The 27,956-nt window shown below is 43.7% G+C and overlaps 1 protein-coding gene across 1 annotated transcript in view; it reads right to left on the bottom strand.

Annotated features, from left to right (window-relative positions):
• Positions 1-27,956, bottom strand: part of LOC121290046 (phosphatidylethanolamine-binding protein 4) — a 511,444-nt gene that overhangs the window by 303,337 nt on the left and 180,151 nt on the right. The window contains exon 4 of the mRNA XM_041210194.1: positions 7,964-8,062. Within this exon, the coding sequence (XP_041066128.1) occupies positions 7,964-8,062 (99 nt within the window). The remainder of the gene's footprint in view (positions 1-7,963; positions 8,063-27,956) is intronic.

The raw sequence follows: 27,956 nt of genomic DNA, 5'->3' as shown, positions 1-27,956 counted from the left end.
CGAATTCTACTGAACTCAGCAGTAGCAATCTCAAGAAAATCATTCTTGTGGATTAGTTCACAAAACCAAAGACCCATCTACTTTGACAGCTAAAAAGATGTTGCCTCATTCAAAGGGTTTTAATCGTTACTTTACAATCTCCTGCAGTGCTGTTTGTTATACCTGTATCATGCAGAGGAGGTTTTTCTAGCTGCATTATTACAGAGTTGGGCCAGAAGCTGTTGAATAAAGTAGTGAGGAACAGAGTGGGGAGTATTTTGGGTTGTAGATAGTTGCATGCAGTACCAGGAATATTGTGGCTCTGGGCCAATATTAATTGGGAGGTAAGGTGTGAAGTCAGATTGAAGCACCTTGAATAGGTCTGTGCGGGGAGGTTAGGGGAACAGAGCATAAGTGGGCAGAGTGGGTCAAGTACCCAGAATGCAAGATGAGCACATGGGAAGCAAGGTGGCAAAGAATTAGTTGAAACTTTTTTCCAACAAGCTGATTGGTACACGGGGTCTGGTGAGGATGGACCAATGTTAAAATACTCACTACACGGTACCATGATTTTACAATTTTACATTTGTACAAAGTCACCGACACATAAATAAGCATCGGGCAAGATTTCACCAGCCCCCTCAGGTGGCAGGCTAAGAGATGGGACACGGACAGTGGTGTGAATAATAAGCCATGTCGGAAGGGCTTCCTGATGCAGTCCTACCGCCAGATCTTTTTACCAGTGGCGGGAACAATTGTGGCTTGGCTGGCCCCCATCACATGGGTTGGCCACCAGCCAAATAGATGTTGCCTCTCCCATCACCAGGGTTTGCCTGTAAGTCTGATTTTTCTTCCTCCCCTGCAATTAAGGATGCCCCAAAAGCGGAGGTGCCTTCTGGTTCTCCTTGGAGCCTAGGCAGCAGCGACCTCCCTTGCTTTCTGATATCAGCACAAGAGCTGCTTTCTGATTGGGCTGGTAGCATGGAAAGCCAGCCTGCCATCCTTAATTAGATGATGTGCCTGATGGCAGCCATGTCAGAAGCTGAAACTGGGAAGATAGCCTCCGTGTTCCAGCTGCAACTCAGGACCCATTTTTCCCCAAGTCAGGATTTAACCCTTCTGGTAAAATCATGGCCACAAATTCACAGCAGCTATAAGCTGTTCAGAAACATAGTAAATCTCAGTGCAACAAGGACTCTAACTCATTATATGTTAATCTTTTGATTCACTCCAAAGTTTCAGGTGTAGTAACAGACATAGAAAGTGTTGTAAACACAATATGTACAGGATATTTCTATGAAATGATTATCATATTATAGTAACTTTCAGAGCAAATATTCACAGGAATAGAAATGGCCATATGTTCAATATGTTCCTTTTTTGAATACATTAATACACTGCATTGAATTCATTATTTTTCGAAATAGAAATACCTTTTCCCTTCATCTTTTTCACTTCAATGTTTTCTAACTAAAGTTATTAAAAACGCATTCTAAGGATGATTCTCCATGGGCACCTACACCCAGAATTTCACCAACAGTGAGATCTCAGTCATAGGTGCACCACCAAAGATGTTGGCTTGAATTTTCCTTGCCTAATAGAGGTGGCTTTGGAACCTGTGGGTGGGGGGGAGTGCGATGGGAGAAAGATTCGATCGATTTGCATCGCGCCAGCTCCACAACGTGTTCTTGGCTTGATGCATTTTTCCCAGGAGTGGCAGGTAGCCGATTAGAATACTTAAAAGGCAATTAGCCACTATCGTGAAAATGGGGTGAAGTTTTTCAGGCTTACAGGCCAGTCACTTTCTCACGAACCCCGAAATGGAAGGCCGGATAGCAGCTTCACAAAGGATGATGTGAGCCGCAAACCATGTGAGGGCCTTTATTAAGCTGCCAATGTTCAACTGCAGTGTTTAGGTCTCCCAAATGGCATGCCATTGTACTCAATGTAAAGAGGCTGATATCTCTGCTCATGCAGCTCTTGCTGCAACGATATCCACTGTACTCCGATAGAGGGCAGCTCCATGGTGTCGCTGCCACTCCTGTTGCTGGTCCATCGTCAGGGCCCACAGTGCAAAGGAGGCCAGCAGCACTGTCAACGGGCTTTTTTCCAAATTCATTCACGGGATGTGGGCTTGGCTGGCTGGGCCAGCATTTATTGCCCATCCCTTGTTGTCTTCAGAATGGTGGTGAGCTGCCTTCTTGAACTGCTGCAGTCCATGGTCTTTGAAGATGTGACAAGCAAAGTGAATAATGGAGATCCTGTAGATGTAACGCATTTGGACTTCCAGCCTTTGATAAGGTGCCGCACAAAAGATTAATACACAAGATAAGATCACACGGAGTTAGGGGTATATATTAGCTTGGATAGAGGATTGGCTAACCAACAGAAAGCAGACAGTCAGAATAAATGGGTCTTTTTCAGGACGGCAAGCTGTAACTAGTGGGGTGCCACAGGGGTCGGTCCTTGGGCCCCAACTATTTACAATCTATACTGATGACTTGGATTCAGGGATAGAAGGTACTATAGTTAAATTTGCAGATGACACCAAAATAGGTGGGAAAGTAAGTTGTAATGAAGAAATAAGAAATTTGCAAATGGATACGGACAGGTTAGGTGAATGGGCCAAAATTTGGAGATGGAGTTTAACGTGGATAAATGTGAAGTTATCCATTTTGGTCGGAAGAATAAAAAGGCGACTTATTATTTAAATGGAGAGAAACTTCAGAATGCTTCAGTGCAGAGGGATCTGGATGTCCTTGTACATGAATCGCTGAAAGCTAGTATGCAGGTACAGCAGGAAATAAGGAAGGCAAATGGAATTTTGGCATTTATTGCTAAAGGAATAGAGTATAAAAGCAGGGAAGTATTGTTGCAACTGTACAAGGCATTGGTGAGGCCGCAACTAGAGTACTGTGCTCAGTTTTGGTCCCCTTACGTGAGGAAGGATGTAGTTGCATTGGAGGCGGTTCAGAGGAGGTTCACTAGATTGATCCCAGAGATGCGGGGCTTGTCTTATGAGGAGAAATTGAGCAGTTTAGGCCTATACTCACTAGACTTTAGAAGAATGAAAGATCTAATTGAGATATATAAGATGCTAAAGGGGATAGACAAAGTAGACGTGGAGCGGATGTTTCCCTTTGTGGGGCATTCTAGAACAAGAGGCCATAGTTTTAGGCTAAGGGATGGTAAATTTAAATCAGAGATGACGAGGAATTACTTTTCTCAAAGGGTCGTGAATCTGTGGAATTCACTACCTCAGCGTGCAGTGGATGCTGGGATGCTGAATAAATTTAAGGAGGAGATAGACAGGTTTTTAATTAGTAATAGGTTGAAAGGTTATGGGGAGAGGGTGGGAAGTTGGAATTGAGGCCGAAATGAGATCAGCCATAATCGTATTGAATGGCAGGGCAGGCTCAATGGGCTGAATTGCCTACTCCTGCTCCTAGTTCTTATGTTCTTATGTGGTGTAGGTACACCCACAGAGCCGTTAGGGAGGGAGTTCCAGGATTTTGACCCAGCGACAGTGAAGGAACGGCGATAAATTTCCAAGTCAGGATGTTGAGTGACTTGGAGGGGAAGTTCCAGGTGGTGGTGTTCCCATCTATCTGTTGCCCTTGTCCTTCTAGATGGTAGTGGTCTTGGGTTTGGAAGGTGCTGTAGAAGGAACCTTGGCGAATTGCTGCAGTGCATCTTGTAGATGGAAACACTGCTGCTACTGTGCTGGTGGTAGAGGGAGTGAATGTTTGTGGAAGGGGTGCCAATCAAGTGGGCTGCTTTGTCCTGGATGGTGTTGAGCTTCTTGAGTGTTGTGGGAGCTGCACTCATCCAGGCAAGTGGGGAGTATTCCATCACACTCTTGACTTGTGCCTTGTAGATGGTGGACAGGCTTTGGGGAGTCAGGAGTTACTCAACACAAGATTCCTACCCTCTGACCTGCTCTTGTAGCCACAGTATTTATACGGTTTGTCCAGTTCAATTTCTGGTCAATAGTAACCCTCCAGGGTGTTGATAGAGGGGGATTCAGTGATGGTGATGCCATTGAACATCAAGGGGTGATGGTCAGATTCTCTCTTGTTGGAGCTGTTCATTGCCTGGCACTTGTGAGGTGTGAATGTTACTTGCCACTTGTCAGCTCAAGCCTGGATATTGTCTAGGTTTTGCTGCATTTGGGCATGGACTTCTTCAGTGTCTGAGGAGTCATGAATGGTGTTGAACACTGTGCAATCATCAGCAAACATCCCCACTTTTGACCTTATAATGGAAGGAAAGTCATTGATGAAGCAGCTGAAGATGGCTGGGCTGAGGACACTATCCTGAGGTACTCCTGCAGTGATGTCCTGGAGCTGAGATGACTGACCTCCAACAACCACAACTATCTTCCTTTGTGCTAGGTATGAATCCAACCAGTGGAGAGTTTTCCCCCCGATTCCCATTGACTCTAGTTTTGCTAGGGCTCCTTGATGCCACACTCAGTCAAATGCTGCCTTGATGTCAAGGGCAGTCACTCTCGCCTCACCTCAAGAGTTCAGCTCTTTTGTCCACATTTGTACCAAGGCTGGAATAGGTTCAGGAGCTGAGTGACCCTGGCGGAACCCAAACTGGGCATCAGTGAGCAGGTTATTGCTATTCAAGTGCCGCTTATAAGCACTGTTGATGATGTCTTCCATTACTTTACTAATGGTCAAGAATAGACTGATGGGGGTGGGGGTGGGGGTGGTGGGGGGGTTGGGGGGGGAGTAATTGGCCGAGTTGGATTTGTCCTGCTTTGTGTATACAGGACATACCATGGCAATTTTCCACAAAGCTGGGTAAATGCCAGTGTTGTAGCTGTACTGGAACAGCTTAGCTAGGGGCACAGTAAGTTCTGGAGCACAAGTCTTCATTACTTTTGCCAAAATACTGTCGGGCCCCTTAGCCTCTGAAGTATTTAGTGCCTTCAGCCATTTCTTGATATCACATGGAGTGAATTGAGTTGGCTGAAGACTGGAATCTGTGATACTTGGGACCTCCGGAGGAGGCCAAGATGGATCATCCACTCAGCATTTCCGGCTGAAGATTGTAGCAAATGCTTCAGCCTTATCTTTTGCACTGATGCTATGCACTCTCTCATCATTGAGGATGGGGTTATTTGTGGAGCCTCCTCCTCCAGTGAGTTGTCAAATTGTCCAGCACCATTGTGTAGCACTGCAGAGCTTAGTACTGATCTGTTGGTTGTGGGATTGCTTAGCTCTATCTATCACTTGCTGCTTTTGCTGTTTGGCACGCAAAGAGTCCTGTGTTATATCTTCACCAGGTTGATACCTCATTTTTAGGTATGCCTGGTGCTGCTCCTGGCATGTTCTCCTGCACTCTTCATTGAACCAGGATTGAACCTCTGGCTTGATGGTAATGGTAGAGTGGGGGATATATATGCTGGGCCATGAGATTACAGATTGCATTTGAGTACAGTTATGCAGCTGCTGATGGCCCACAGCGCCTCATGGATGCCCAGTCTTGAGTTGCTAGATTTGTAGTGCCACACAGCACGATGGAGGGTATCCTCAATGTGCAGATGGGACTTCGTCTCCACAAGGACTGTGCTGTGCGGTGATCACTCCTACCGATACTGTCATGGACAGATGTATCTGCGACAGGTAGGTTAGTGAGGATGAGGTCAATTGTGTTTTTCCCCTTGTTGGTTCCCTCACCACCTGCTGCAGACCCAGTCTAGCATCTATGTCATTTAGGACTCGGCCACCTTGGTCAGCAGTAGTGCTACCGAGCCACTCTCGGTGATGGACTTTGAAGTCCCCTACCCAGAGAACATTCTGCACCCTTGCCACCCTCAGTGCTTCCTCCAAGTGATGTCCAACACAGAGGAGCACTGATTCATCAGCTGGGCGGGGGGGTGGGATGCAGTAGTGGCAAACAGCAGGATGTTTCCTTGTCCCTGTTTGACCAGATGCCATGCGACTTCATGGGGTCTGGAGTACATGCTGAGGACTCCCAGGGCAACTCCCTCCCGACTGTATACCACTGTGCTGCCACCTCTGCTGCGTCTGTCCTGCCGGTGGGACAGGACATACCCAGGGATGGTGATGGTGGTGTCTGGGACATTATCTGTAAGATATGATTCCATGAGAATGACTATGTCAGGCTGTTGCTTGACTAGTCTGTGAGGCAGCTCTCCCAATTTTGGCACTCGCCCCCAGATGTTAGCGAGGAAGACTTTGCAGGGTCGACAGAGCTGAGATTGCCATTGTCGTTTCCGGTGCCTAGGTCGATGCCGGGTGGTCTGTTTAGTTTCATTACTTTTTTGTGACTTTGTAGCAGGTTGATATGACCAAGTGGCTTGCTAGGTAATTTCAGAGGGCATTTAAGAGTTAACCACATTGCTGTGGGTCTGGAGTCACATGTAGACCAGACCAGGTAAGGGCAGCAGATTTCTTTCCCTAAAGGACATTAGTGAACCAGATGGGTTTTTACAACAATCGACAATGGTTTCATGGTCATCATTAGACTTTTAATTCCAGATTTTTATTGAATTCAAATTCCACTATCTGCCGTGGCGAGATTCAAACCCGGATTCCCAGAGCATTTACCCTGGGTCTCTGGATTACTAGTCCAGCGACAATAGAGCTACGCCATCTCCTCCCCTCTCAATGGACCTCCAGGCATTAGAACCAGCCATCCCTAATTGCACAGGGCTCCCAAATGCAACTTGTAAATCTGCCACATTTAAGGGAAGGTTACGCCTGACGTCTCGCCACAATCACTTGCAGGTTCCCAAGCCAGTTAAGGCTGATGCCAGGAGTGCAAATTTGAGCCTGTTGACTCAATGTTTTTGCAAATTACCTGTTGATGAATTGTCATTTTTCATGCTCATGAAGGTAAGGGATGTCATTACAGGAGAATGAAACCTTGATTTACAGCTTTGCATGGAACAGGTCTACCCAATTACATTCCTAAACCCCGTACTGCAGAGCACAGAGAGTGAGAGTTTATTCCCAATTGTCACCCAGTATTAACCATCTAAAATTATCAAATTATGCCAGTTCATACTGACTTCTGGGAACTTGTGTTGGGAATGCATTTTAACTGGGGACTGGGTTGTTGAAGCTTATTTCAAGGAGACCCGCGAAGCAAGCATGAATGAGTGGGTTTCATTCCACTGTCGTGCCCAGGTCCCATAGGTGAAAGGATATTCTGCAAGTTCATTTGCCAAATGTGTAGAATAGAGGCTAAAGTTAATAAACAAGCATATAATTGAGGAAAATATCCAACAGATTCAGCTCAACAACTATTTTTGAACTGCAGGTCTATTCTACAGGATCCCTAGGTTACTCTCCACCCTTGGACAAAATGTGATTGTTACACCACCCCTCTATCACAGCACCTAACAATGATGACTTGAAGCCATCACAATTACAATCAATGTCAGAGCTGCAATAAAATCAGTAATGTACCCACCCAAATAACTCTGATGATGCTGTGTAATACATTGAAAGGTAATCAATAAAACCGTGCTGCATGGGTCAAAGGTGTGAATTCACGTTCAGGCCAAAGCAGGATGTTTCTCCAAATGCAAAACCCAAAACCCAGTATCAGCACATTAATGCCCTTCCCCTTCCAGGATTAAAATCACAGTTGTGATGCCTTGCCTAAGAGACCAGATCTAAACATCTTAGTCGGCTGTATCACCTGATTGTGAGAATACTAACAGCCATAATTTCCATCAGGTTCATTAACAAGAACATTGAAGGAGATCGTACTTGTTTTACATGAGCTAAGTGGACCATACATAATGGGCAACACTGGGATCAGAATTAGTGGTTGGTGGTTGGAAGAACTGCATTCCATTAATAGAACCATCAAGATGCTATAAACAATTTAGTTAAAGCACAAGTATAAAAACAGATCTCAAAGCAAATTTTTAAAACCTAAAGCGCTGCATCGTGAGGAAGTTAATCATGGCTCGCAAGTTACGATTAGACACACTTACAGAGATGTTGGTCACCAACCAATGTCTCCAGAAACGGTATTTAGGATTTTTCTTGCTAGGGGCATCAGGATCCACCATTATCAAGATGTAGTTCTTGTCCTGTTAGATAAATATGGTGGACACAATTAGAAGCATTGCTCTGCACCAACACAACATCAATCACCTTATTACAATCATGTGACTTTGAAAGCTATTAGGAAACTTCAGGTTGTATTTTAAGATAGAGGGCAAATTACTAAGCAGATGTTTGTTCTTAAATATGAATTCAACACATCCTATTTTCTTGCAGCCAAAATCAAATAAAATGAATGGGTGCAGGCGTTCGGATATTTTTATTTTACGATACCACTCACAGGAGTTATTTGTAGACACTACAGTTAGACATAAAGCCTATGATTTTGCAGTCCAGCTTGTTGTCTTGAATCATAATTTTGTTTTCTCTCAACCAGTAAAGGTCAAAATTCAACATTTGAATTCCCTAGAATATGGAAAAATAAATACACTGGTCTTCTCATAGATGAACTCATTTTCTTCCGGGTTCAGTCCGACAATGCTTTAAAAAAAAGTTCTGCAAAGTTCCATTTGATAAAGGCCTAATTGTTTGTCCAAAAGAAAATATTCCTGCAATTAAGGAGCTTACAATTTTTTTGTTTGCAAAGATCTAAAAGACGCTCCATTTTTTGGAAAAACAAACGGTCCTTCTTTGGTTAAGCTTTTTTTATCCGAAATTTTAAACTGAGGCCTGCAAACACACAAAATTGTGCATTTACCTGTCTGTGTTCAACTGGGTCTCCAACCATGATTGATAGCCAAAATTTTGCCGAAACTATTGAAATTCAGTGACAACTCAAATCAACAGAAACAAAAAAGCAGAGTTTGCATTTAAATCAGGTTTCAGGAACAGTCAAGAGACCTATGTTTCAAATTGGATCATGTCAGCTCTTCCTTCCTCTCATCCAGTGATAAAATGTGTATCTTGCATTTGGCAAGACATCAAGCTGAAAAGCAAGGACTGCATTGCGTGTGAGTGCAACATCAGTGCCTTTCTTCCTTTCTCTGATTCTCTTCTCCATGTTCCTGGTAGTTTTGAACTTTCAAAGGCTTTCTCAATCACATCAACCTCACCCTTCTCTATTCACTGTCCAACTGCGTTTGCATCGCGAAAGATATATTTTCTTTTTTTTAACCAAGACTGTTCAGTGAGACATTGATTTAGGTGGAAGAAAATTGCTGAAAATGCGTCAAGCAGCCATGAATTTTAAGCCATGATTTTTCCAGAAGAAGGTGGAATTACAAAACATGTCCCTGTTGGTGAGTAATTTCAATTAAGTGCTGCCCTAAGGCTCGGCTGGTAACCACCTGATCAGGCATTCAGCCACTCAGTCTGCGATGTCATCCTTTATGATAATTTTATTGTCCCATTATCAGTTAATCTATCATGATCATCAACAGCAATTCAATCTAAGTTACAAAGAAACACTGAGTAAATAGGCCAAATGACTGCAACATCTTAGTCGGTGAAAAACCATTTCATTCTCTTGAAATGAATCAAGCATTTTTACAAACCTTTGAGGATGCAAACAACTTAGAATGCATGGTTCTTTAAAACAACCTGTAGTGATAAAATTAACTTGTAAAAAAAAATATATTTTGATGCTCCTCAAAGCAAGAGATCAATACCAGAGACTTGAATATGCTGCCAATTTAGCGTCAAGCAATCCAGGATGGGCTTATTACTTTTAGCCTTTTTCGATTTCTTCACCCCACCCCAGCTCCACAAGGGCTATCTGTACCTTGCTTGTCCTGCTTTCTACCCTTAATTAGCACATTCCTTAGATAATATCACCACCTTCAACACCTCTTTGTCCTTTTGTCTGTGACATCTTTTGGTTATCTCCACCTATCACTGGCCCTCTACCAGCTCTAATTGTCCCACCCCCCTTAAACCAGCTTATACTTCACCTCTCTTCTATTTTTACTTAGTTCTGTTGAAGGGTCATTTGGACTCGAAACGTTAACTGTGTTCCTCTCCACAGATGCTGCCAGACCTGCTGAGTTTTTCCAGGTATTTTTGTTTTTGTTTTGGGCTTATTACAGGTTGAGCAAATAACACATCACACACCTCCTGATTTATTCAAGGGGGTGCTGCATTAGTTGTGTCTAATAGTACAGGCAAACTTTCCACATGCATTACTCCACGCTTGCTTTGGAGCATTGCTGAAGCATCAGGATTAGGGCTGGAGTTGATAGTGCACACTCCTTCCAAGAAACTTGTAAAATACAGAAATGCTTTTTTAACCTTAAACCCAAAAGAACATTCCCCAATTCCCGAAGTAATATTGATTGTATTTTCTCACACTAACCATTTAATAATATCTCTGACTGATGGATTAGCAACTTGTGCTGTAGATACATTCATATTTGAACAAGAATGTCCAACTTATGTCACACAGAATCTCTGCAGTTAGGAGCATAACATTGTCATTGTATCAGTCCAGGCTGAATTTTATCCTAGATCCCAGAATATAACATACTAACTGTCTCGTTGTAACATCTTGTGTAAAAACAACCATGAGTCCATACTCCGTGATAAAACTTGTCACACTACTTGTGACAAAGGAAAAACATATAAAAAGGCATGTTATAAATATGCATTAGTGTCAGCAATGGATCGGTTGCTACAATTCTTGCTTCTGAGTCACAAGTTTCTGAGTTCAAGTTCCGTTCCAGGGCTTGAATGCAGAAATATACACTTACACTCCAGTGCAGTACTGAGGGAGTGCTGCAATGTCAGAGGTGCTTTCTTTTGGGTGACATGTCAAACTGAGGCCCCATCTGCCTGCTCAGGTATGTAAAAGATCCTAAGGCAGTATTTCATTTAAGAGCAGAGGGGTTATCCCTGGTGTCCTGTCCAATATTTATCCCTCAATCAACATCAGGCAAAACAGATGACCTGGTCATTAACACTTTGCTGTTTGGAGGAGTTTGGTGTGCACAAATTGGTTGCCTGTTTTCCTAGATTACAACAATGACTACATTTGAAAAAAGCTCTTCATTGGCTGTAAAGTGCTTAGACACGTCTGGTGGTCTTTCCTTCTTTTCTTTCTTTCAGGAAAAGATGCAAGTTACTGAGCTCTCTCTCTTGGTGTTCCTCCCCTCTGTTTTCCTTCGGATCAGCTGGATCTCCTTCCTTCCTGAAACATATTATGTTTTAAAATACATCAAATATTTCCCATTAGGCTCCCAAGGAAATACATTTCATTCAGACCCTGGAGCCTGTTCCACCATTCAATCAGATTACAGATGACCTTTCTTCCATTAACCTTCCTTCATTCTATATCCCTGAATACCCTTGCCTCACAGAAATCCATTAATCTCACTTCTGAAATGTTCAATTTACCCACCAGCTTCAAATATGTTTTGAGGAAAAGATGAAGAAAGACTTTTCCTTAGTGTGGCATTCCTGTCTTTAAGTCAGAACTCAGCTCCAGGCAATCCCAGGGAGTGCAGATTCTTACAAAAAATGCTGGAAAAACTCAGCAGTTCTGACAGCATCTGTGCAGAGAAAGACAAGGTTAACGTTTCAAACCCGTCTGATTCTTCTTCAGAGCTCACAGCCAATCGAGTACTCATGTCCGTAGCCCCCATCTCATAGTGTGGCTTGTGAAAACCTATAAAACCTCCTGCCAAATAAGACTAACCACCAATTGAGCAGTAACAGGATGATTACAGCCGTGAAAGGCCGTTAATGTTGTGGCCTGCTAGACTGTGAATCCTTTCACAACCCCACATCTTTTTCATATAGAGATATATGAAAACAACAACTGTGTAGGTCCAGCAAACCTATGAACAGTAATCTTGTTAATGCATGTTTGGTAGCCAGGTATACAGCATATGCATGTTCTGTGTGCACATAAGAGTTTGCATATCTATTCATTTTTCAAAAGTCAAACTTGGAACTCGTGTTCCTTTTATGCACTTCGTTCATACAACAATACATGCAAATGCCATTTATGCAAAAAAAAACACTACTTCAGGCTAAATGAAAGGCAACTCTCAAAAGTCTTTGCTTGTCCTAACAGCCTGTTCTTGGTCACTGGAATGATTTTAGGCTGCAACAACTAAAAGGCCAAGAGTACAATCTTTGTACAACACACACACAGTCGAGAACAAGAATGTCTTCCTGTTGGTGAGATAACAGCACGTTTATTTTACTGGTATAGATTTGTGTTACATGAAGTCTAAACATTTTGTGGGCGCACCATATTGTGTGAGTAAAACTTCACAGTATTAATGACTGACTGCCGGCAATCTGCTAAACCATATGATGAGTTGATCATTTGACATAAAACAGTGTCTGCTTTGCCACTTTTCCAGTAACAGGACTATACAAGAATGAGAACCTCGCTGCATGTACTATGCACAATTGATTACAGATTACTTAAGTACTCTCAGTTTGGACTTCTGAAGTATCCTACGTAAAAACTAAAACTGCCCTCCACAGTATTCCCTAATATGCTTAAAATCATGTGCATATGTTACACATCTTATCAGGTCTGACAGAGTCAAACAACTTACAGAAGTTTAGAACTTGAAGTAGTTGCCATTTTGCAATACACAGGAAGTGACTTATTTATACCAGATTTTAAAGCAGCAATAAAATATGAAAGAGAAAAGCTGCGAGATAGATCAAGCCTGTTCTTTCTGCAAATCATGTGCAATCTACCCTACTGAACTCCACCCAAGTCAATAAATCTCCAGGTGCAAAGTTCTGAATAAATACTCAAGGAACTAAAAGGCTGCAGCCAACTGACTCATCTCTTGTCAGTCACTATTTAATGCTGATCTGCATTAGATAACAGACATGCACAACCACCGACCAACTCTGTTCCAAAAGCTTTGGACTACTCTCCCACAGAGTATTTGATCATTTCAATTCCTGTTAAGTTAAATGCTTGCATTTTTGTATATTTGCTCTCAGGTGGTGGATGGTACTGGGAAGACTGTATTTGTCATCTATTCCAGTTGGCCTCCAGTGGCGGTAGTGCGCCTTCTCCCTGAACTGCTGCAGTCCTTGGCAGATGGGGCACCCATAATTAATGATCGGGAATGCAGAATTTTCTAGCCGTAAAGATAAGAAGCAATCTGTCCAAGTCAAGGTGATAGCTGATCGTAAATGATGTGTTCCCATAACATTGCTACTCTTACCCTTCTGGGTTGGAGAGCTCACAGGGAAGGGGCTTCTGAACTAAATGTGCTGAATTGTCATACTCCTGTAGGCCACAATTGTTACAGCCACAATTCACCAATAATCCATGGGGTGGGTCGGGGGATGGGAGGGCGGTGGGGATTAAACAGATGGAAGGAGGGTGGGTGAGGGAGAATCTTGAATAAAATGGGAAAAGTGTTTTTCAAACAAAGTGCCTAGAATGGTGTCAATCTTCTCTCGTCTTCTGGTAACAATCCTGAGCACAAACACAGATCATCATGTAGCTCTCTCTCAAAAGAATTAATTGGTATAGCTTCAGCTCTATTAGCTAAGACTCTATTCCATAGATCCATGACAAGGAAAATAAATTGCAGAGGAACAACAGCCATTCAGCCCATCAGACCTGTTCTACAATTCAAATAGGTTGTGGCTGATTTGCACCTCAACCTCCTTCATCCACCTTTGCTTCATATTCCATGATATGCTTATGTTAAAGACAGGAGGGGGATTAATTAAAACAGCCCTGATTTGTCCTCTCACTACCCATCCGTAAACACAAAAGTGTTTTTGATTTCTGATTTCCCCATTTAGAAGTATTATCCCCAACTTTCCAATTGGAGTGATCCAATCCTTTTTGATAACTCCACTGCAAACTCAAGGTAAGGTAAAACAAGAGGGTTGGATTATTTTACACACACACAAAATGGGGTAAGGGGTTTTGTGATGTCTGCCCCTCTTTGCACTCATACCTTAAAAGAAGGATAAGGGAAAGAAAGGGGTACTGGGCAAGAAAACAGTAAAAATAAGAGTTATTTCACGTTAAGTCCAGAGTCTAGAATCAAAAGTCCAGTGGGGTATTCTGTCAGAGGTTAACAGGCTAAAACTATTACAGAGTGATCTGTTTTCCCAGAAGTGATGACTCCCCCAATGGAAGGAGTTGCACACATGCAGAAATAAATGAGTCTTATAGGTACAGATACAAGAGTATGCAATGTAGTGGAAAGCCAGGCAATTGACCTGGACAGAGCACTTTCTGTTGGTACCTGGTAGGTGGTAAAATGGAAGACTGCCTGGGTTCCATTCTACACAGGAATATTACAGGTTCTAGCAGCTTGGAAGGCTTTTTTTTATTCATTCACGGAATGTGGGTGTCACTAACTAGGCCAGCATTTATTGTCCATCTCCAATTGCCCTTGAAAAAGTGGTGATGAGCTGCTATTTTGAACCACTGCAGTCCATGCAGAGTAGGTACACCAACAGTGCTGTTAGGGAGAAAGTTCCAGGATTTGGATCCAGCAACCACGAAGTAACGACAATATAATTCCAAATCAGGAACGTGTGTGGCTTGGAGGGGAGCTTCCAGGTGGTGGCATGCCCGTGCATCTGCTGCCTTGTCCTTCTAGATGGTAGCAGCTTTGGGTTTGGAAGGTGCTGTCTAAGGAGACTTGGTCAGTTCCTGCAGTACATCTTGGCGATGATACACACTGCTCCCATTGTGTGTCGGTGGTGGAGGGAGTGAATGTTTGTAGATGAGGTGCCAATCAAGCAGGCTGCTTTGCACTGGATGATGTCGAGCTTCTTGAGTGTTGTGCAAGCTGCACTCATCCAGCCAAGTGGAGAGTATTCCATCACACTCCTGACTTGTGCCTTGCAAATGGTGACAGGCTTTGGGGAGTCAGGAGGTGAGTTACTCACCGCAGGATTCTGAGCCACTGATCTGTTCTTGTAGCTGCAGTATTTAACTGGCTACTCCAGTTCAATTTCTGGTCAATGGTAACCCCCAGGATGTTGATTGTGGGGGATTCAGTGATGGCAATGCCATTAAATGTCAAGGGGCAATGGTTTGATTCTCTCTTGTTGGAGATGGTTATTACCTGGTACTTGTGTGGCGTGAATGTTATTTGCCACTTGCCAGCCCAGCCTGGATATTGTCCAGGTCTTACTGCATTTGGGCATGGACTGCTGCAGTATCTGAGGAGTTGTGAATGATGCTGAACATTGTACAATCATAAGTGAACTTCGCAATTTCTGAGCTTATGATGGAAGGAAGATCATTGATGAAGCAGCTGAAGATGGTTGGGCTGAGGACACTACTCTGACGAACTCCTGCAGTGATATCTGGGAACTGAGATGATTGACCTCCAACAACCACAACCATCTTCCTTTGTGCTGGGTATGACTCTAATCAGTGGAGAGTTTTCCCCGGTTCCCATTGACTCCAGGTTTGCTAGGGCTCCTTGATGTCACACTCAGTCAAATGCGTCCTTGATGTCAAGGGCAATCATTCTCACCTCACCTCTGGAGTTCAGATCTTTAGTCCATGTTTGAACCAAGGTCATAATGAGGTCAGGAGCTGAGTGATCCTGGCGGAACCCAAAGTGAGTGCCAGTGAGCAGGTTATTTCTGAGCAAGTGCCACTTGATAACATTGTTGATGACCCCTTCCATCACTTTACTGATGATCGAAAGGGCAGTAATTGGCCAGATTGAATTTGTCCAGTTTTTGTGGATAGCAAATATCTGGGCAATTTTCCACATTGCCGGGTAGATGCCAACATAGTTATAGTGGAACATCTTAGGGGTGCGGCAAGTTCTGGAGCACAAGTCTTCAGTACTATTGCTAGAATATTGTCAGGGCCCATTGCCTTTGCAAATCCAATGCCTTCAGCAGTTTCTTGGTATCACAGGGAGTGAATCAAATTGACTGAACACTGGCATCTGTGATGCTGGGGATCTCCAGAGGAGGCAGAGAGGGATCATCTACTCGGCACTTCCAACTGAAGATCGTAGCAAATGCTTCAGCCTTATCTTTTGCACTGATGTGCTGGGCTCCTTCATCATTGAGGACAGGGATATTTGTGGAGCCTCCTCTTCCAGTGATTGTTTAATTGTCCCCCACCATTCACAACTGGATGTCTCAGGACTGCAGAGCGTAGATCTGTGCTGTTGGTTGTGGGGTCACTTAGCTCTGTCTATTACCTGCAACCTACACCGTCTGGCACGCAAGTAATCCTGCTTTGCAACCTCAACAGGTTGACAGCTCATTTTTAGGGTAGGCCTCGTGCTGGTCCTGGCATGTTCTCCTGTACTCTTCAATGAATCAGGTTTGATCTCCTGGCCTGATGGTAAGGGTAGAGTGGGAGTTATGCTAGGCCATAAGGTTACCGATTGTGTAATACTGCTGCTCTTTACGGCACACAGCACCTCATAATGCCCAACCTTGAGTTGCTGGATCTGTTTGAAATCTATCCCAATTAGCACGGTGTTAGTGCCACACAACGTGATGGAGGGTATCCACAATGTGAAGACAGGACTTCATCTTTCCAAGGACTGTGTGGTCATGGACAGATGCATCTGCAGCAGGCAGATAGGTGAGGATGAGATCGAGAATGTTTTTCTCTCTTGTTTGTTCTCTCATCACCTGCCGCAGATCAGCCTAGCATCTATGTCCTTTAGGATTCAACCAGCTCAGTCAGTGGTGCTGCTACCAAGCCACTCTTGGTGATGGACACTGAAGTCCCCCCCACCCAGAGTACATTCTGCGCCCTTGCCACCCTCAGTGCTTCCTCCAAGCAGTGTTCAACATTGAGGAGTGCTGACTCATCAGCTGTTGGGGATGTTGGGGAGGTAGTAATCAGCAGAACATTTCCTTGCCGATGTTTGACCTGATGCCTTGAGACTTCATGGAGTCTGGGGTCCATGTTGAGGACTCAGAGGATGTGACATACATCCCACTTCTTCTCATGGGTGTTGGACAAAGGATGAATTTTTTAAGGTCTGTAATCTTGAGAGGTTCAATAAGGGAGTCAGTTTCCCTTTTGTCCTTGCAGATATACTGGGTGAAATTTTCCCATCCTGCCTGCAGCAGGCAGGAGCACTAAATCCAGCAAAAAGTCAGAAATCTGCCAATGTAAAACAGCTTACAATTCTCCCAATGGTGGGTTTATGGCACATCAGTTATCTCACTGACTAGTGGCAGAAACGCCTTTAGCATTCATTAACATGTCAAGAATGCTCATTAAAACAACTGCTTGATGGAATCTTGTCACACCTTCCAATCTTGCAGGAGATTATGTCGGCCTCAAACTTTTTGAAAAGGAGTGGCGTGCACAAGTTGGACCTCAGTTCAAACGTAACTTTGAGGTGAGTGCAACATACATAGCCAACCTGCCATAGCGCTGTACCAGTCTTGTTGAAATAAATGCCATACTGCTGGGGCTGTAGATTTGGTCTGCTCCTGATCTTTGCCCACGTTGTCCCAAAGGACACCATTGTGCAGCAGCACACATGCAGGCCTCCACTTTCAGACAGTGACCAGTACTGCGGCCGGGGTTGGGGAGTGCAGGGGCCTCCTACACCCGATGGCTGAGACCATTGTCCACAAGGGCACGACTGTGCAGTGGTACAAAAACAGGAAATGCTGGAAATGCTCAGCAGGTCTGGCAGCATCTGTGGACAGAGGAACAGAGTTAACATTTCAAGTCCGTATGACTCTTCTTCGGAGCTAAAGAGAGGTAGGAGTGGTAGTCAGGCAGAACTCCACTTTCAGAAACCAGCACTTCAACTGGGGGTGGGGTGGGGTGAGCGGCGAGAGTGGGGATGACAAACACAAGGTGGGCAATGGGGAAGGAAAGCTGTGGAAGGGCTGTGAGGGAAGGTTGAACACGAGGGGAACTAAGAGAGGGAGGGCTGTGGAATGGCTGTGAGGGGTAAGGGCTTTCTGGGGTACTTGTTGCCGCAAAAGTGAACAGGAGTCTGCTTAGAAGAAAATGAGGAAGACCTCCTTGCAATGAAGGCCACTAAAAGCCAACGGCTTCATTAGCACTATTAAAGGGCTACTTAGAACTCAGTGGCTTCACATCCCAGTTGCTGCATCTCAAGAGTAACTCAGGGGAATTTAGAATTTGGGAATGCAGGCACTAGCAAAAAAGGCACTGCTGCATCATTTATGGCATTCCATCAATGAAGGCCTGTCATGTGTTCACCAGATTTGACATTCCAAACGAGCCAAAGAGCATCCACTCATTGACCATGAGCAACTGATTGGTCATTAATATGCCACATCAGAAATTGGAGCACAGAGCTAGGTTGGGTCATTCATCTCAATTAAACCTGAGCATCCCACACTGGGCTCAAGATGTTACGTATCTGCGATGCCATCTTGGTCACTTTGATGTGCGTACTAATGTCTCAGGGACAAGGCGGCATCAGCCATAATGCAAATAGGGCAGGAAAATCTATGGACCTCTACAGTTTCCATACATTTCATCTTCTGAGCTTCACTTTCTTGTCCATGAATCATTGTCTTCAATGTTGCCTTTCAGAGAGAAGGCAAAAGCACAAATAGATCCAGGATTCAGAGAGAAGGCATAAGCACATATGGATCCAGGGCTCAATGTTGTCCTTGCCAGGGTTCTAATGCTATGGAGGAGGCAAAGGAAGGGAAGATGACGCCATGCATAGCTCCAGCAGGAGGCCATGCCTGAGGGAGATGGTCAAGTGGAGCCAAAGCATGAACAGGAGGGTCAGGAGTAGAGACCCAAAATGGTGGTGAATCGCCAGACCCAGGCTTTATTGTGGAAGACTCTCCTATTTACAAAAGGGTGAGAGGGAGTACCATGCACATCTGTGCTTGTTCCGAGCTCTGGTACATCACAGATGCCACATTCTTCATGAAGACCTGCCGCCACATGGAGTTGGAGGGTATCCCCTACCAGTGGCTTTGAAGGTGACCACAACACTCAATTTCTTTGCCTCAGGGATCAACAGGGGACCAATGCAGCATCTCTCAGTCCACAATACATCAATGCGTAAAGGAGGTTCAAGATGCACTTTAAAGGAAGGCCCATCATTATGTCAGGTTTGCTCTGGATGAAGACAGCCAGGTTGCGAGATTCACCGGTTTCGTTGCCAACTCAGACTTCCCAAGAGTGCAGGGTGCAATAGACTGCATCCATGTGGCTACAAGGGCTCCATAGCAGCAGGCCCTAATGTTCATGAACTGTAAGAGCTACCATTCCACCTATGTATAATTGGTGTGTGAGATCATTTGAGGCACATACTGCAAATTTGTGCATGGTAGGGAAGCTAATGGGGCTAAAGGCTGATAAGTCACCCGGACCTGATGGGTTGCATCCTTGGATATTAAAGGAAATAGCTGCAGAGATAGTGGATGCACTGGTAGTAATCTTCCAAGAGTCCTTAGGTTCTGGAACAGTCCCAGAGGATTGGAAAACTGCCTATGTAACACCCTTATTCAAAAAGGGAGGGAGACAAAAAAGCAGGTAATTATAGGCCAGTTAGCTTAACATCCGTCATTGGGAAGATGTTGGAGTCTATTATAAAGGATGTAATAGCAGAGCATTTAGAAATGCATAATCTAATCAAGCAGAGTCAATATGGCTTCATGAAGGGGAAATCATGTGACAAATTTATTAGAATTCTTTGAGGAGGTAACAAGGATAGATAAAGGGAAACCAGTAGATGCAATATATTTGGATTTCCAAAAGGCGTTTGATAAGGTACCACACATAAGGCTACTTAATAAGATAAGAGCCTATGGTGTTGGGTGTAGTATATCAGCATGGATAGAGGACTGGCTAACTAATAGAAGACAGAGAGTTGGGATACGGGTGGGGGGGGGCATTTTCAGGAGGGCAACCTGTAACTAATGGAGTGCCACAGGGATCAGTGCTGGGACCACAATTATTCACTAATATATTACTGACTTGAATGAGGGAAATGAATGTACTATCGCCAAGTTTGTGGATGACACAAAAATTGGTGGGAAGGCAAATGGTGAGGATGACACAAAGAGTCTGCAGAGGGATATATACAGGTTAAGTGAGTGGGCAAAAATGTGGCAGATGGAACATAATGTGGGAAAGTGTGAGGTTATGCACTTTGGCAGAAAGAATAGAGAAGCTAAATATTATTTAAATGGAGAAAGATTGAGCAGCACAGAGAGATTTGGGGGTCCTTGTGCATAAATCCCAAAAAGCTAGCATACAAGTTCAGCAGGTAATAGGGAAGGCAAATGGAATGCTGGCCTTTATTTCAAAGGGAATGGAGTATAAGAATAGGGAAGTCTTGATAAAACTATACAAGGCACCAGTTAGGCGACACCTAGAATACCGTGAACAGGAAAAATATACTGGTATTGGAGGCAGTCTAGAGAAGGTTCACTAGGTTGATCCCAGGGATGGAAGGGTTTTCTTATGAGGAGAGGTTGAGTGGGTTGAGCCTGTACTCACTGGAGTTTAGAAGAATGAGAGGCGACCTTATTGAAACATATAAGATTCTTAGGGGGCTTGACAGGGTAGATGCTGAGAGGTTGTTTCCCCTTGTGGGAGGGTCTAGGACCAGAGGGCATCATCTCAGAGAAAGGGGGTGCCCATTTAAGACAGAACTGAGGAGGAATTTCTTCTCAGAGGAATTCTTTACCACAGAGGGCTATAGCGGCTGGGTCATTAAGTATTTTCAAGGCTGAGATAGACAGATTTTTAATCAGGAAGAGAATGAAGGGTTGTGGGGAAAAGGCAGGAAAGTGGAGTTGAGGATTGTCAGATCAGCCATGATCCCATTGAATGGCTGAGCAGACTCAATGGGCTGAATGGCCTACTTCTGCTTCTACGTCTTATGGTCTTATGGTACCCTGGGAGTTGCCGTGACTCCCACATCCTGAGTCACTCGCAGATGCCTGAGAGTTCGGAGGGCCCATTACATCTACAGGGATGGCCGCTTGGGGATAAGGGGTGCCCACTGAAACGCTAGCTGATGACACCGGTGAGTCGTTCTGAGGAGAGGTACAATATGGCTTACAGCTCCACACTGTCCCTTATAGAGCAGATCAGAGGGCTTCGGAAGATGCATTTCAGATGTTTAAACCACTCAGGTGGCTCACTACAATACACTTTGGTTAAAGTTTCCCGCATCATCACAGTTGTTGTCTCCTTCACAATCTGGCAATGACAAGAGGTGGACCCCTGCCAGAGGGTAAACCGGAGGAGGTTGAGAGCTCATTGGAGGATGAAGATCTGGACTCCCAAGAACCTCAGGAGGCTGCTGAGCGTCAGTATGAGTGCAATCACACCACCAAGGAAGGAAGGCGAGGGAGACAGGCCCATGGTACTTTAATTGCTGACAGATTCCAGGAAGAGTAAAGTTAAGTGAGGGCATTTGGCCACATATCTCTCAGCTCTCAATGCCATTCCATTTCATCTCAGAGGATGTCCAACCACTTTCAGCGAGAACAAGTCCTGCATTCATACTTGTGCATTCTGACCTCGTGAATCGTCAGGCCATGATATCTGCTTTGGTGGAAGAACAAGAGTGATGTAAGAGAAGGCTATAATGATGCAAACACTGCTGCAACTGAGATGTGGACATGCCTAGGGATCTCCACCTCCCGTGCGAGTCTTTTCTTCTTCCACTACTGCTGAGAAGTCACAAATGCTGCTAGAATATCAGTGCTGCTAAGCTGCCCTCACTCAAGAGCATTCCTTGAGGAAGAAGGGTGAGAAATGCTTACATCACACACTTCAAATAAAGATTTAAACACATCTCCCTGACATCACACAAGGGTGCTGAGACTAGTCCAATTGAGGGTGACATCATACAAATGTTAATCTCACAGTGGGACATTATCACTGAGTGGGAGGAAGGATAACCTCGACATAAGAGGATTCCAATCCTCACATTTACAACACCTTCAGTCGACCAAAACATTCACATAATCATCAAATGTTTTCACAAAAGTGCAACTTCTTTACAGTTATAGAGCACTTGTGACCCAAAAGTGACAACAACATTTCTTAACTTTCCTATCCCTACCACTATGACTAGGAGCAGCCCTGACATCTGCAGCAGAGGTGAAGGCAGCCTGCTGATTGCTAAGTCCTGATGTCTGTGTTGACCTTGGCAGACAGCCTCTGGTGGCCCAAAGCCTGGAGGCCCCGGCCTGATAAGGGTCTCCTGCTCAGGGGCACAAGCGCTCTCAGCGGCCTGAGCAGCTTGAGTGGATGGGGTCACAGGCAGAGGGGACTGTGAACAGCTGCACACCCTTGGAGCGACCTGAGAGGAGGCCCGCTTATCCCCCCTGTGGGGGCCCCGAGAGCACCGCCCTGACTCCTGCAAAAGATGGTGCACGAAGAGGGAAGTCAAAGTGCCTCATCCCCAAGTTGCCTACACCTTGACAGTGCCTACCAGGGTGTGTAGCCTTGGAGTGCAGGGCTGAGTGCAAATCCGGCAACACCTGCTGGACTAAGGTCTCCATGGTGGTTGCCAGCATTCCCTTGGCGATCTTGGATCTCGAAGGTTTCAAACAAGTCGCCTGTTACTCTTCTAAATTTCAGCAGGTACAAACCTTACCTGTCCAATCTTTCCTCATAAGATAACCTGCCCATTTCTGGTATTGGTCCAGTAAACCTTCTCTGAACTGCTTCTAATGCATTTCATGTTTCCTTAAATAAAGGGGACCAGCACTGTACAGAATAATCCAGACGTGGTCTCACCAGTGCCCTGCACAACTGAAGCCTAACCTCCCTACTTTTGCATTCAATTTCCCTTGCAATAAACAAGAAAATTCTATTAGCTTTCCTAATTACTTGCTGCACCTGCAAAGTAACTTTTTGTGATTCATGCACTAGGACATCCAGGTCCCTCCGAGTCTCAGAGCTCAGAAATCTCTCACCATTTAGATACTAAGCTTCTTTTTTGTTCTTTCTGTCAAAGAGGACAACTTCACATTTGCCCACATTTTACTCCATCTGCCAGATCTTTGCCCACTCACTTAACCTATCTATGTCCCTTTGTAGCCTCTTTACGCCCTTTTCACAATTTACTTTCCTACCTATCTTTGTGTTATCAGCAAATTTAGCAACAATTCTTTCAGTCCCTTCATCCAAGTCATTTATATAAATTGTAAAAAGCTGAGGCCCCAGCACTGATCCCTGTGGAACACCACTCATCAGATCCTGCCAACCAGAAAAAGAACATTTATGCCAATTCTCTGTTTCCTGTTAGCTAGCCAATCTTCTATCCATGCCCCCATGTTACCCGCTATACCATGATCTTTTATTTCCCACAATAACCTTTGATGTGGCACTTTATCAAATGCCTTCTAGAAATTTAAGTAGAGTACATCCACCATTTGAGTGCATGATGAGAGCTTGATATTGGAGGGAGTTGAAGGATGACTTACCCTGGCGGAGCAGATGAGATCATTCACCCTCTTCCTGCGCTGGATGGCATTTCAGATGCAGTTGCCAGCTGCACTCACCTATTCTGCAGCAATCTCCTAGGCCAGAGGCGTGAGACTGCTGTGCTTCTTGGAATGATGCCTGGGCTACAGAAATGCCTGTGCGCCTCCACTCCTCTGATCAATGCCTGGATGGCCTGGTGGATGAAGGCAGGTGCTGCCTTCTTTTTGAGGCTTTTGGGATGCCATCTTGTGGCTGGAAGACATCTCTACACATGTCCTGAAGACAAGTAGGCTGGAGAGAGTGAGATGTAAGTGTTGGACTGGCATTTAAACGTGATGCCCAGACCTTAACCCTGCCTGCTGACGGTGGACAGATGAATCAGCTCCTGACCTGCCAGATGTTTCGGCCCAATACTCGCCTGTGCATAATTCATAAGCTTTCAAATGCAGAATCAGGCACAAGTTCACGCAATTCCAGCCAAAGGGGTGGGCGCTGCCGAATCTGCCCACCACCACACTTCGTCTCATAAATGGAAAATTCCACCCACCATCTCCGTTGCCATAGCTCTGCCTTAGAAAAATAAAAGGTGTTAGTGCAATTCTCAGGTATTTGATTTTCTGCAGTTACGGGGGCATTAGCGCCTCTTTAAAGGTAATGAGGTCCCTGCTTGTTTCTGAAGGTTAGAAATTCCTCTCGCCTGAGTCATAGCTTGTCAGCCCATTTTAAAAATAAAATAATTTTATCAAGCATCTAGGTTGATGTAAGTATATATTTTCCTTCCTGTCTTCTGGACGGGACACTTGCCTAACAAACTCTACCTGTCTCGTTCTTGTATGCACCAATTGTCTCACATCCATAGCCTTTTGGGAAACAGTATTACAGTGTTCTTGCCTCTTCTGATAAAAATGCTTTAACTTCACTACTGAATCATCAGGCTCTAATATTAAAGTTACGTATCATTGTTTTTGATTTTCTCACCAGAGGAAATAATTTCTCCATCACTACACTCTTCAATCCTTTTCACATTTTAAATACCTCAATCAGATCACTTATGAATCTTTTACACACAAGGGAATACAAGCCAAGTTTATGCAATTTGTCCTCACAATGTAACTTCCCAGGCCATGGTATTTGTCTGGTTAATCTGCTCTGCACGACTTCCAAGGTCAGTATATCCTTCCTGAGGTGTAGTGCCCAGAATTGAACTCAATACTCCAAATGGAGTCTGACAAATGCTCTACAACTGAAGTGCAACTTCATTCTATTTTGTATTCAAAACCCCTGGAGATGAAGACAAACATTCCATTAGCCTTTTTGATTGCTTTTTATACCAGTCTACAAGCTTTGATTTGTGAAATTGCACTTGCAAGTCTTTGTTCATCTATATTTCTTAATTTCTCACATTTAGAAAGTACTCTGGCTTATCTTTCTTGGGCTCTAAGTGGATGACCTCACACTTGTTCATCATGAACTCCATTTTGGATGCGATCTTTCCTACTCACTTGAACTGTCAATATCCCTTGCAACTTCCTATCCCCATACTTTCTGTCCCACCTAACTTTAGGTCATTTTTCTGATCTCTGGTCTTGTTTGAAACCTGTTAATTTAAATCCCGTTTCCTCTATTGACACAGGCCAAGTCGAGTAGACTGCTTACATCAACTTCATCTATGTCTTGCAGCATCTAAAACTTAGATCATGACCTCCCATTGCTTTCAATGGAAGAAATAATGAGGTGGAAAAAAGTTAATGTACTGTGAATCCCTGAGTTAAGTGAGACTCATTGTTTGGGGCAAAAATGGGTTGCTACTTTTTCAAAAGAGAAAATCCGTATTTTTTTGTCTCTCAAACACAAGTTCTTGGCTGAAATGGTCTATTAGCTGAGTTCCTGACCTCAGCCAGAGAAACCTGTCTGCAGAGATGGCAAGCAGAGGCAAGACATTTCCCTTAAATGAGCCAATATAATTTGAGTTACTCAAGCACAGAGGTTTAACTTGTTAAAGAAAAGTGCTGGCAAGAGTGTTATACAGCCAGGGTAAGGCTTTGGGGGCAGGGGGTGGTTGTAGAAGGTTTTTTTTTGAATGTATGAGTTTCACGAAACCCCAAGTCACAGTAGTTTAACTTTATCCACACTTGGAGTGCATTTTGCGAAGAATAATCCAGTTAATATTTTAAAGCATGATTATACAAAAAATGAATAGCGCCATTTTTTTCAAAATCAGAACTTCTTAAACAAAAGAGGTTAACCTTCTTCTCATTTCTACTTAGGTTCCTTTGCAGTCTTGTAGCTCAAGTACAGTACAGCATGTTCTGAATCATTTTATTCAATTTAATTTCCTCCACAGTCAAATGCATTTGAAACTATCAAAAAAGTGTGATTTTGGACATTGGTTTACTGATGACAAATAAAATAATAAACAGAATTCAAGTGGGAATTAGATGATTATTTATTTGCAAAGGGAAGTTATGAAGTGGTCCTGGTGCATGTTATGAGGTGGAATATGGAGTGCTATGCGTGAAAGAAAGCCTGCAAAACTTAAGTTTAAAAAAAACTGCAAAATAGTAATCAATTATTCTGCATCATCTGATTACATAAAATTCATGTAACGTGATGTGGCAACTGCGGTTCTGTAGGTAGCACTCTCACCTCTCATGATTGTGGGTTCACCGCCAACTCCATAACCTTAAACATAAAGTCTAGACTGACACTTCATTATAATACTGAGCAAGTGATGCATTGTCAGAGGCAGTGTCTTTCAGATGAAACATTAAAGGCTCTTTGGTTGACATAAAAGATCCCATTACATTATTTCAAAGAAGAACAGGTGAGTTCATCCAGTGCCCTAGTCAATATTTATTCCTCAAATGATCATTATCGCTTTGCCCTTTGTGGGACTTGGCTGTGCGCAAGTTGGCTGGCTTGTTTCTTACATCACAGTCGTAATTACTCTTCAGAAGTCCTTCACTGGCTGTAAAGTGCTTTAGGAGATCCTGAGGTCATAGAAGGTGATGTATAAATGCAATTTCTTCTTCGACATGATCAGCTCCATTTATCCAGCTTAAATTTGGGTGATAGTAGATCAAATATTTTCAAACATCTATTCAAACTCCATGTCTAAACTTTAAGGCAACCAGGGCTTTTATTTCATTTTATTTGACAATCTTTCCAGCGGGATTTATAAGATCATTGCCTTTCAATGGTGCGTTTTGGTGTTTTCAAATATTTCTTCAGGAAAAGTATTCCGTGTCCTAATCCTGATGTTTGCACACATGACACAACAAAAACCCTGCTCTCATCCAGATCGTTGGAAGATGATCGTTGTTAGACATAGCACTATTTTTTTTAGATTGCATTCATTGTAGATGTCCATGTTTCTATTTCTGTTTTAATGTCTCTCCCTTTGATATATGTCGCTGCTAACTCAATTGTGACTACAGTTGTGACTTTAGTGGTTTCAATGAGTCGATGCTCATGTTTTTCCTCTTCCCTCCCCATCTGCAGCATGTTTCACCCATCACTTGAAGGCAAAGAGATTGGGCAAGGAGGAGGTTTACGAACATATGAACATAGGAAATAGGAGAGGTAGGCCATTCAGCCCCTCGAGCCTGCTCTGCCATTCAACAAAATCATGGCTGATCTGTTTGTGTTTCAAATTCCACATTCCCATCTACCTCCGCCTTTAAAACATTCAATGACCCCACCTCCACTGCCTTAGGAGGCAGAGAGTTCCAAAGAGGCACAACTCTCAGAGAGGAAGAATTCTCCTCATCTCTATCCTAAAAGGGCAACCAGTAATTTTATAACAGTGCCCCCTAGTTCTGGACTTACCCACAAGAGGAAGCATCCTTTCAATACTGTTGAAAATCTTAAATGCTTCAATCAAGTAACCCTTCACTCTTCTAAACTCCAGTGGAAACAAGCCCAGTATTTCTAAACTTTCCTCATAAGACAACCCGCTCATTCCAGCTATCAATCTAGTAAACTCCTCTGAACCGCCTCCAACACATTTACATCCTTCCTTAAATAAGGAGACCAAAACTGCACACAATATTCGAGATACGTTCTTACCAATGCCCTGTATAACTGAAGTATAACATCCTTACTATTATGCTCAATTCCTCTCACAATGAAGGATAGCATTCCATTAGCCTTCTTAATTACCTGCTGCACCTGTATAATAACTTCTTGTAACTCATGCACTAGAACATCTCGATCCTTCTGCACCTCGGAATTCTGCAACCGTTCTCTGTTTAAATAATACTGCTTTTTTAATCTTCCTACCAAAGAGAACAACTTCATATTTTCCTATATTATACTCCATCTGCCAGATTTTTGCCCATCCACTCAACCTATCTATATCCATCTGCAACCTCCTTATGTCCTCTTGACAATATACTTTCCTACTTATCTTTGTGTCATCTGAAAATTTAGCTCCCATGCCTTCACTTCCCTCATCGAAGTCATTGATATAAACTGTAAAAAGTTGAGACCTCAGTACAGACCCCTATGGACTCCACTCATCACATCTTGCCAGTCAGAAAAAGACCCATTTATGCATACTCTCTATCTTGAAGTTGCTAGGC

Source organism: Carcharodon carcharias, chromosome 17, assembly GCF_017639515.1.
Source record: "Carcharodon carcharias isolate sCarCar2 chromosome 17, sCarCar2.pri, whole genome shotgun sequence".
NCBI classification, from domain to species: Eukaryota; Metazoa; Chordata; class Chondrichthyes; order Lamniformes; family Lamnidae; genus Carcharodon; species Carcharodon carcharias.
The sequence above is the reverse complement of the archived record's forward strand: the minus strand, read 5'-3'. Positions and strand labels throughout refer to the sequence as shown.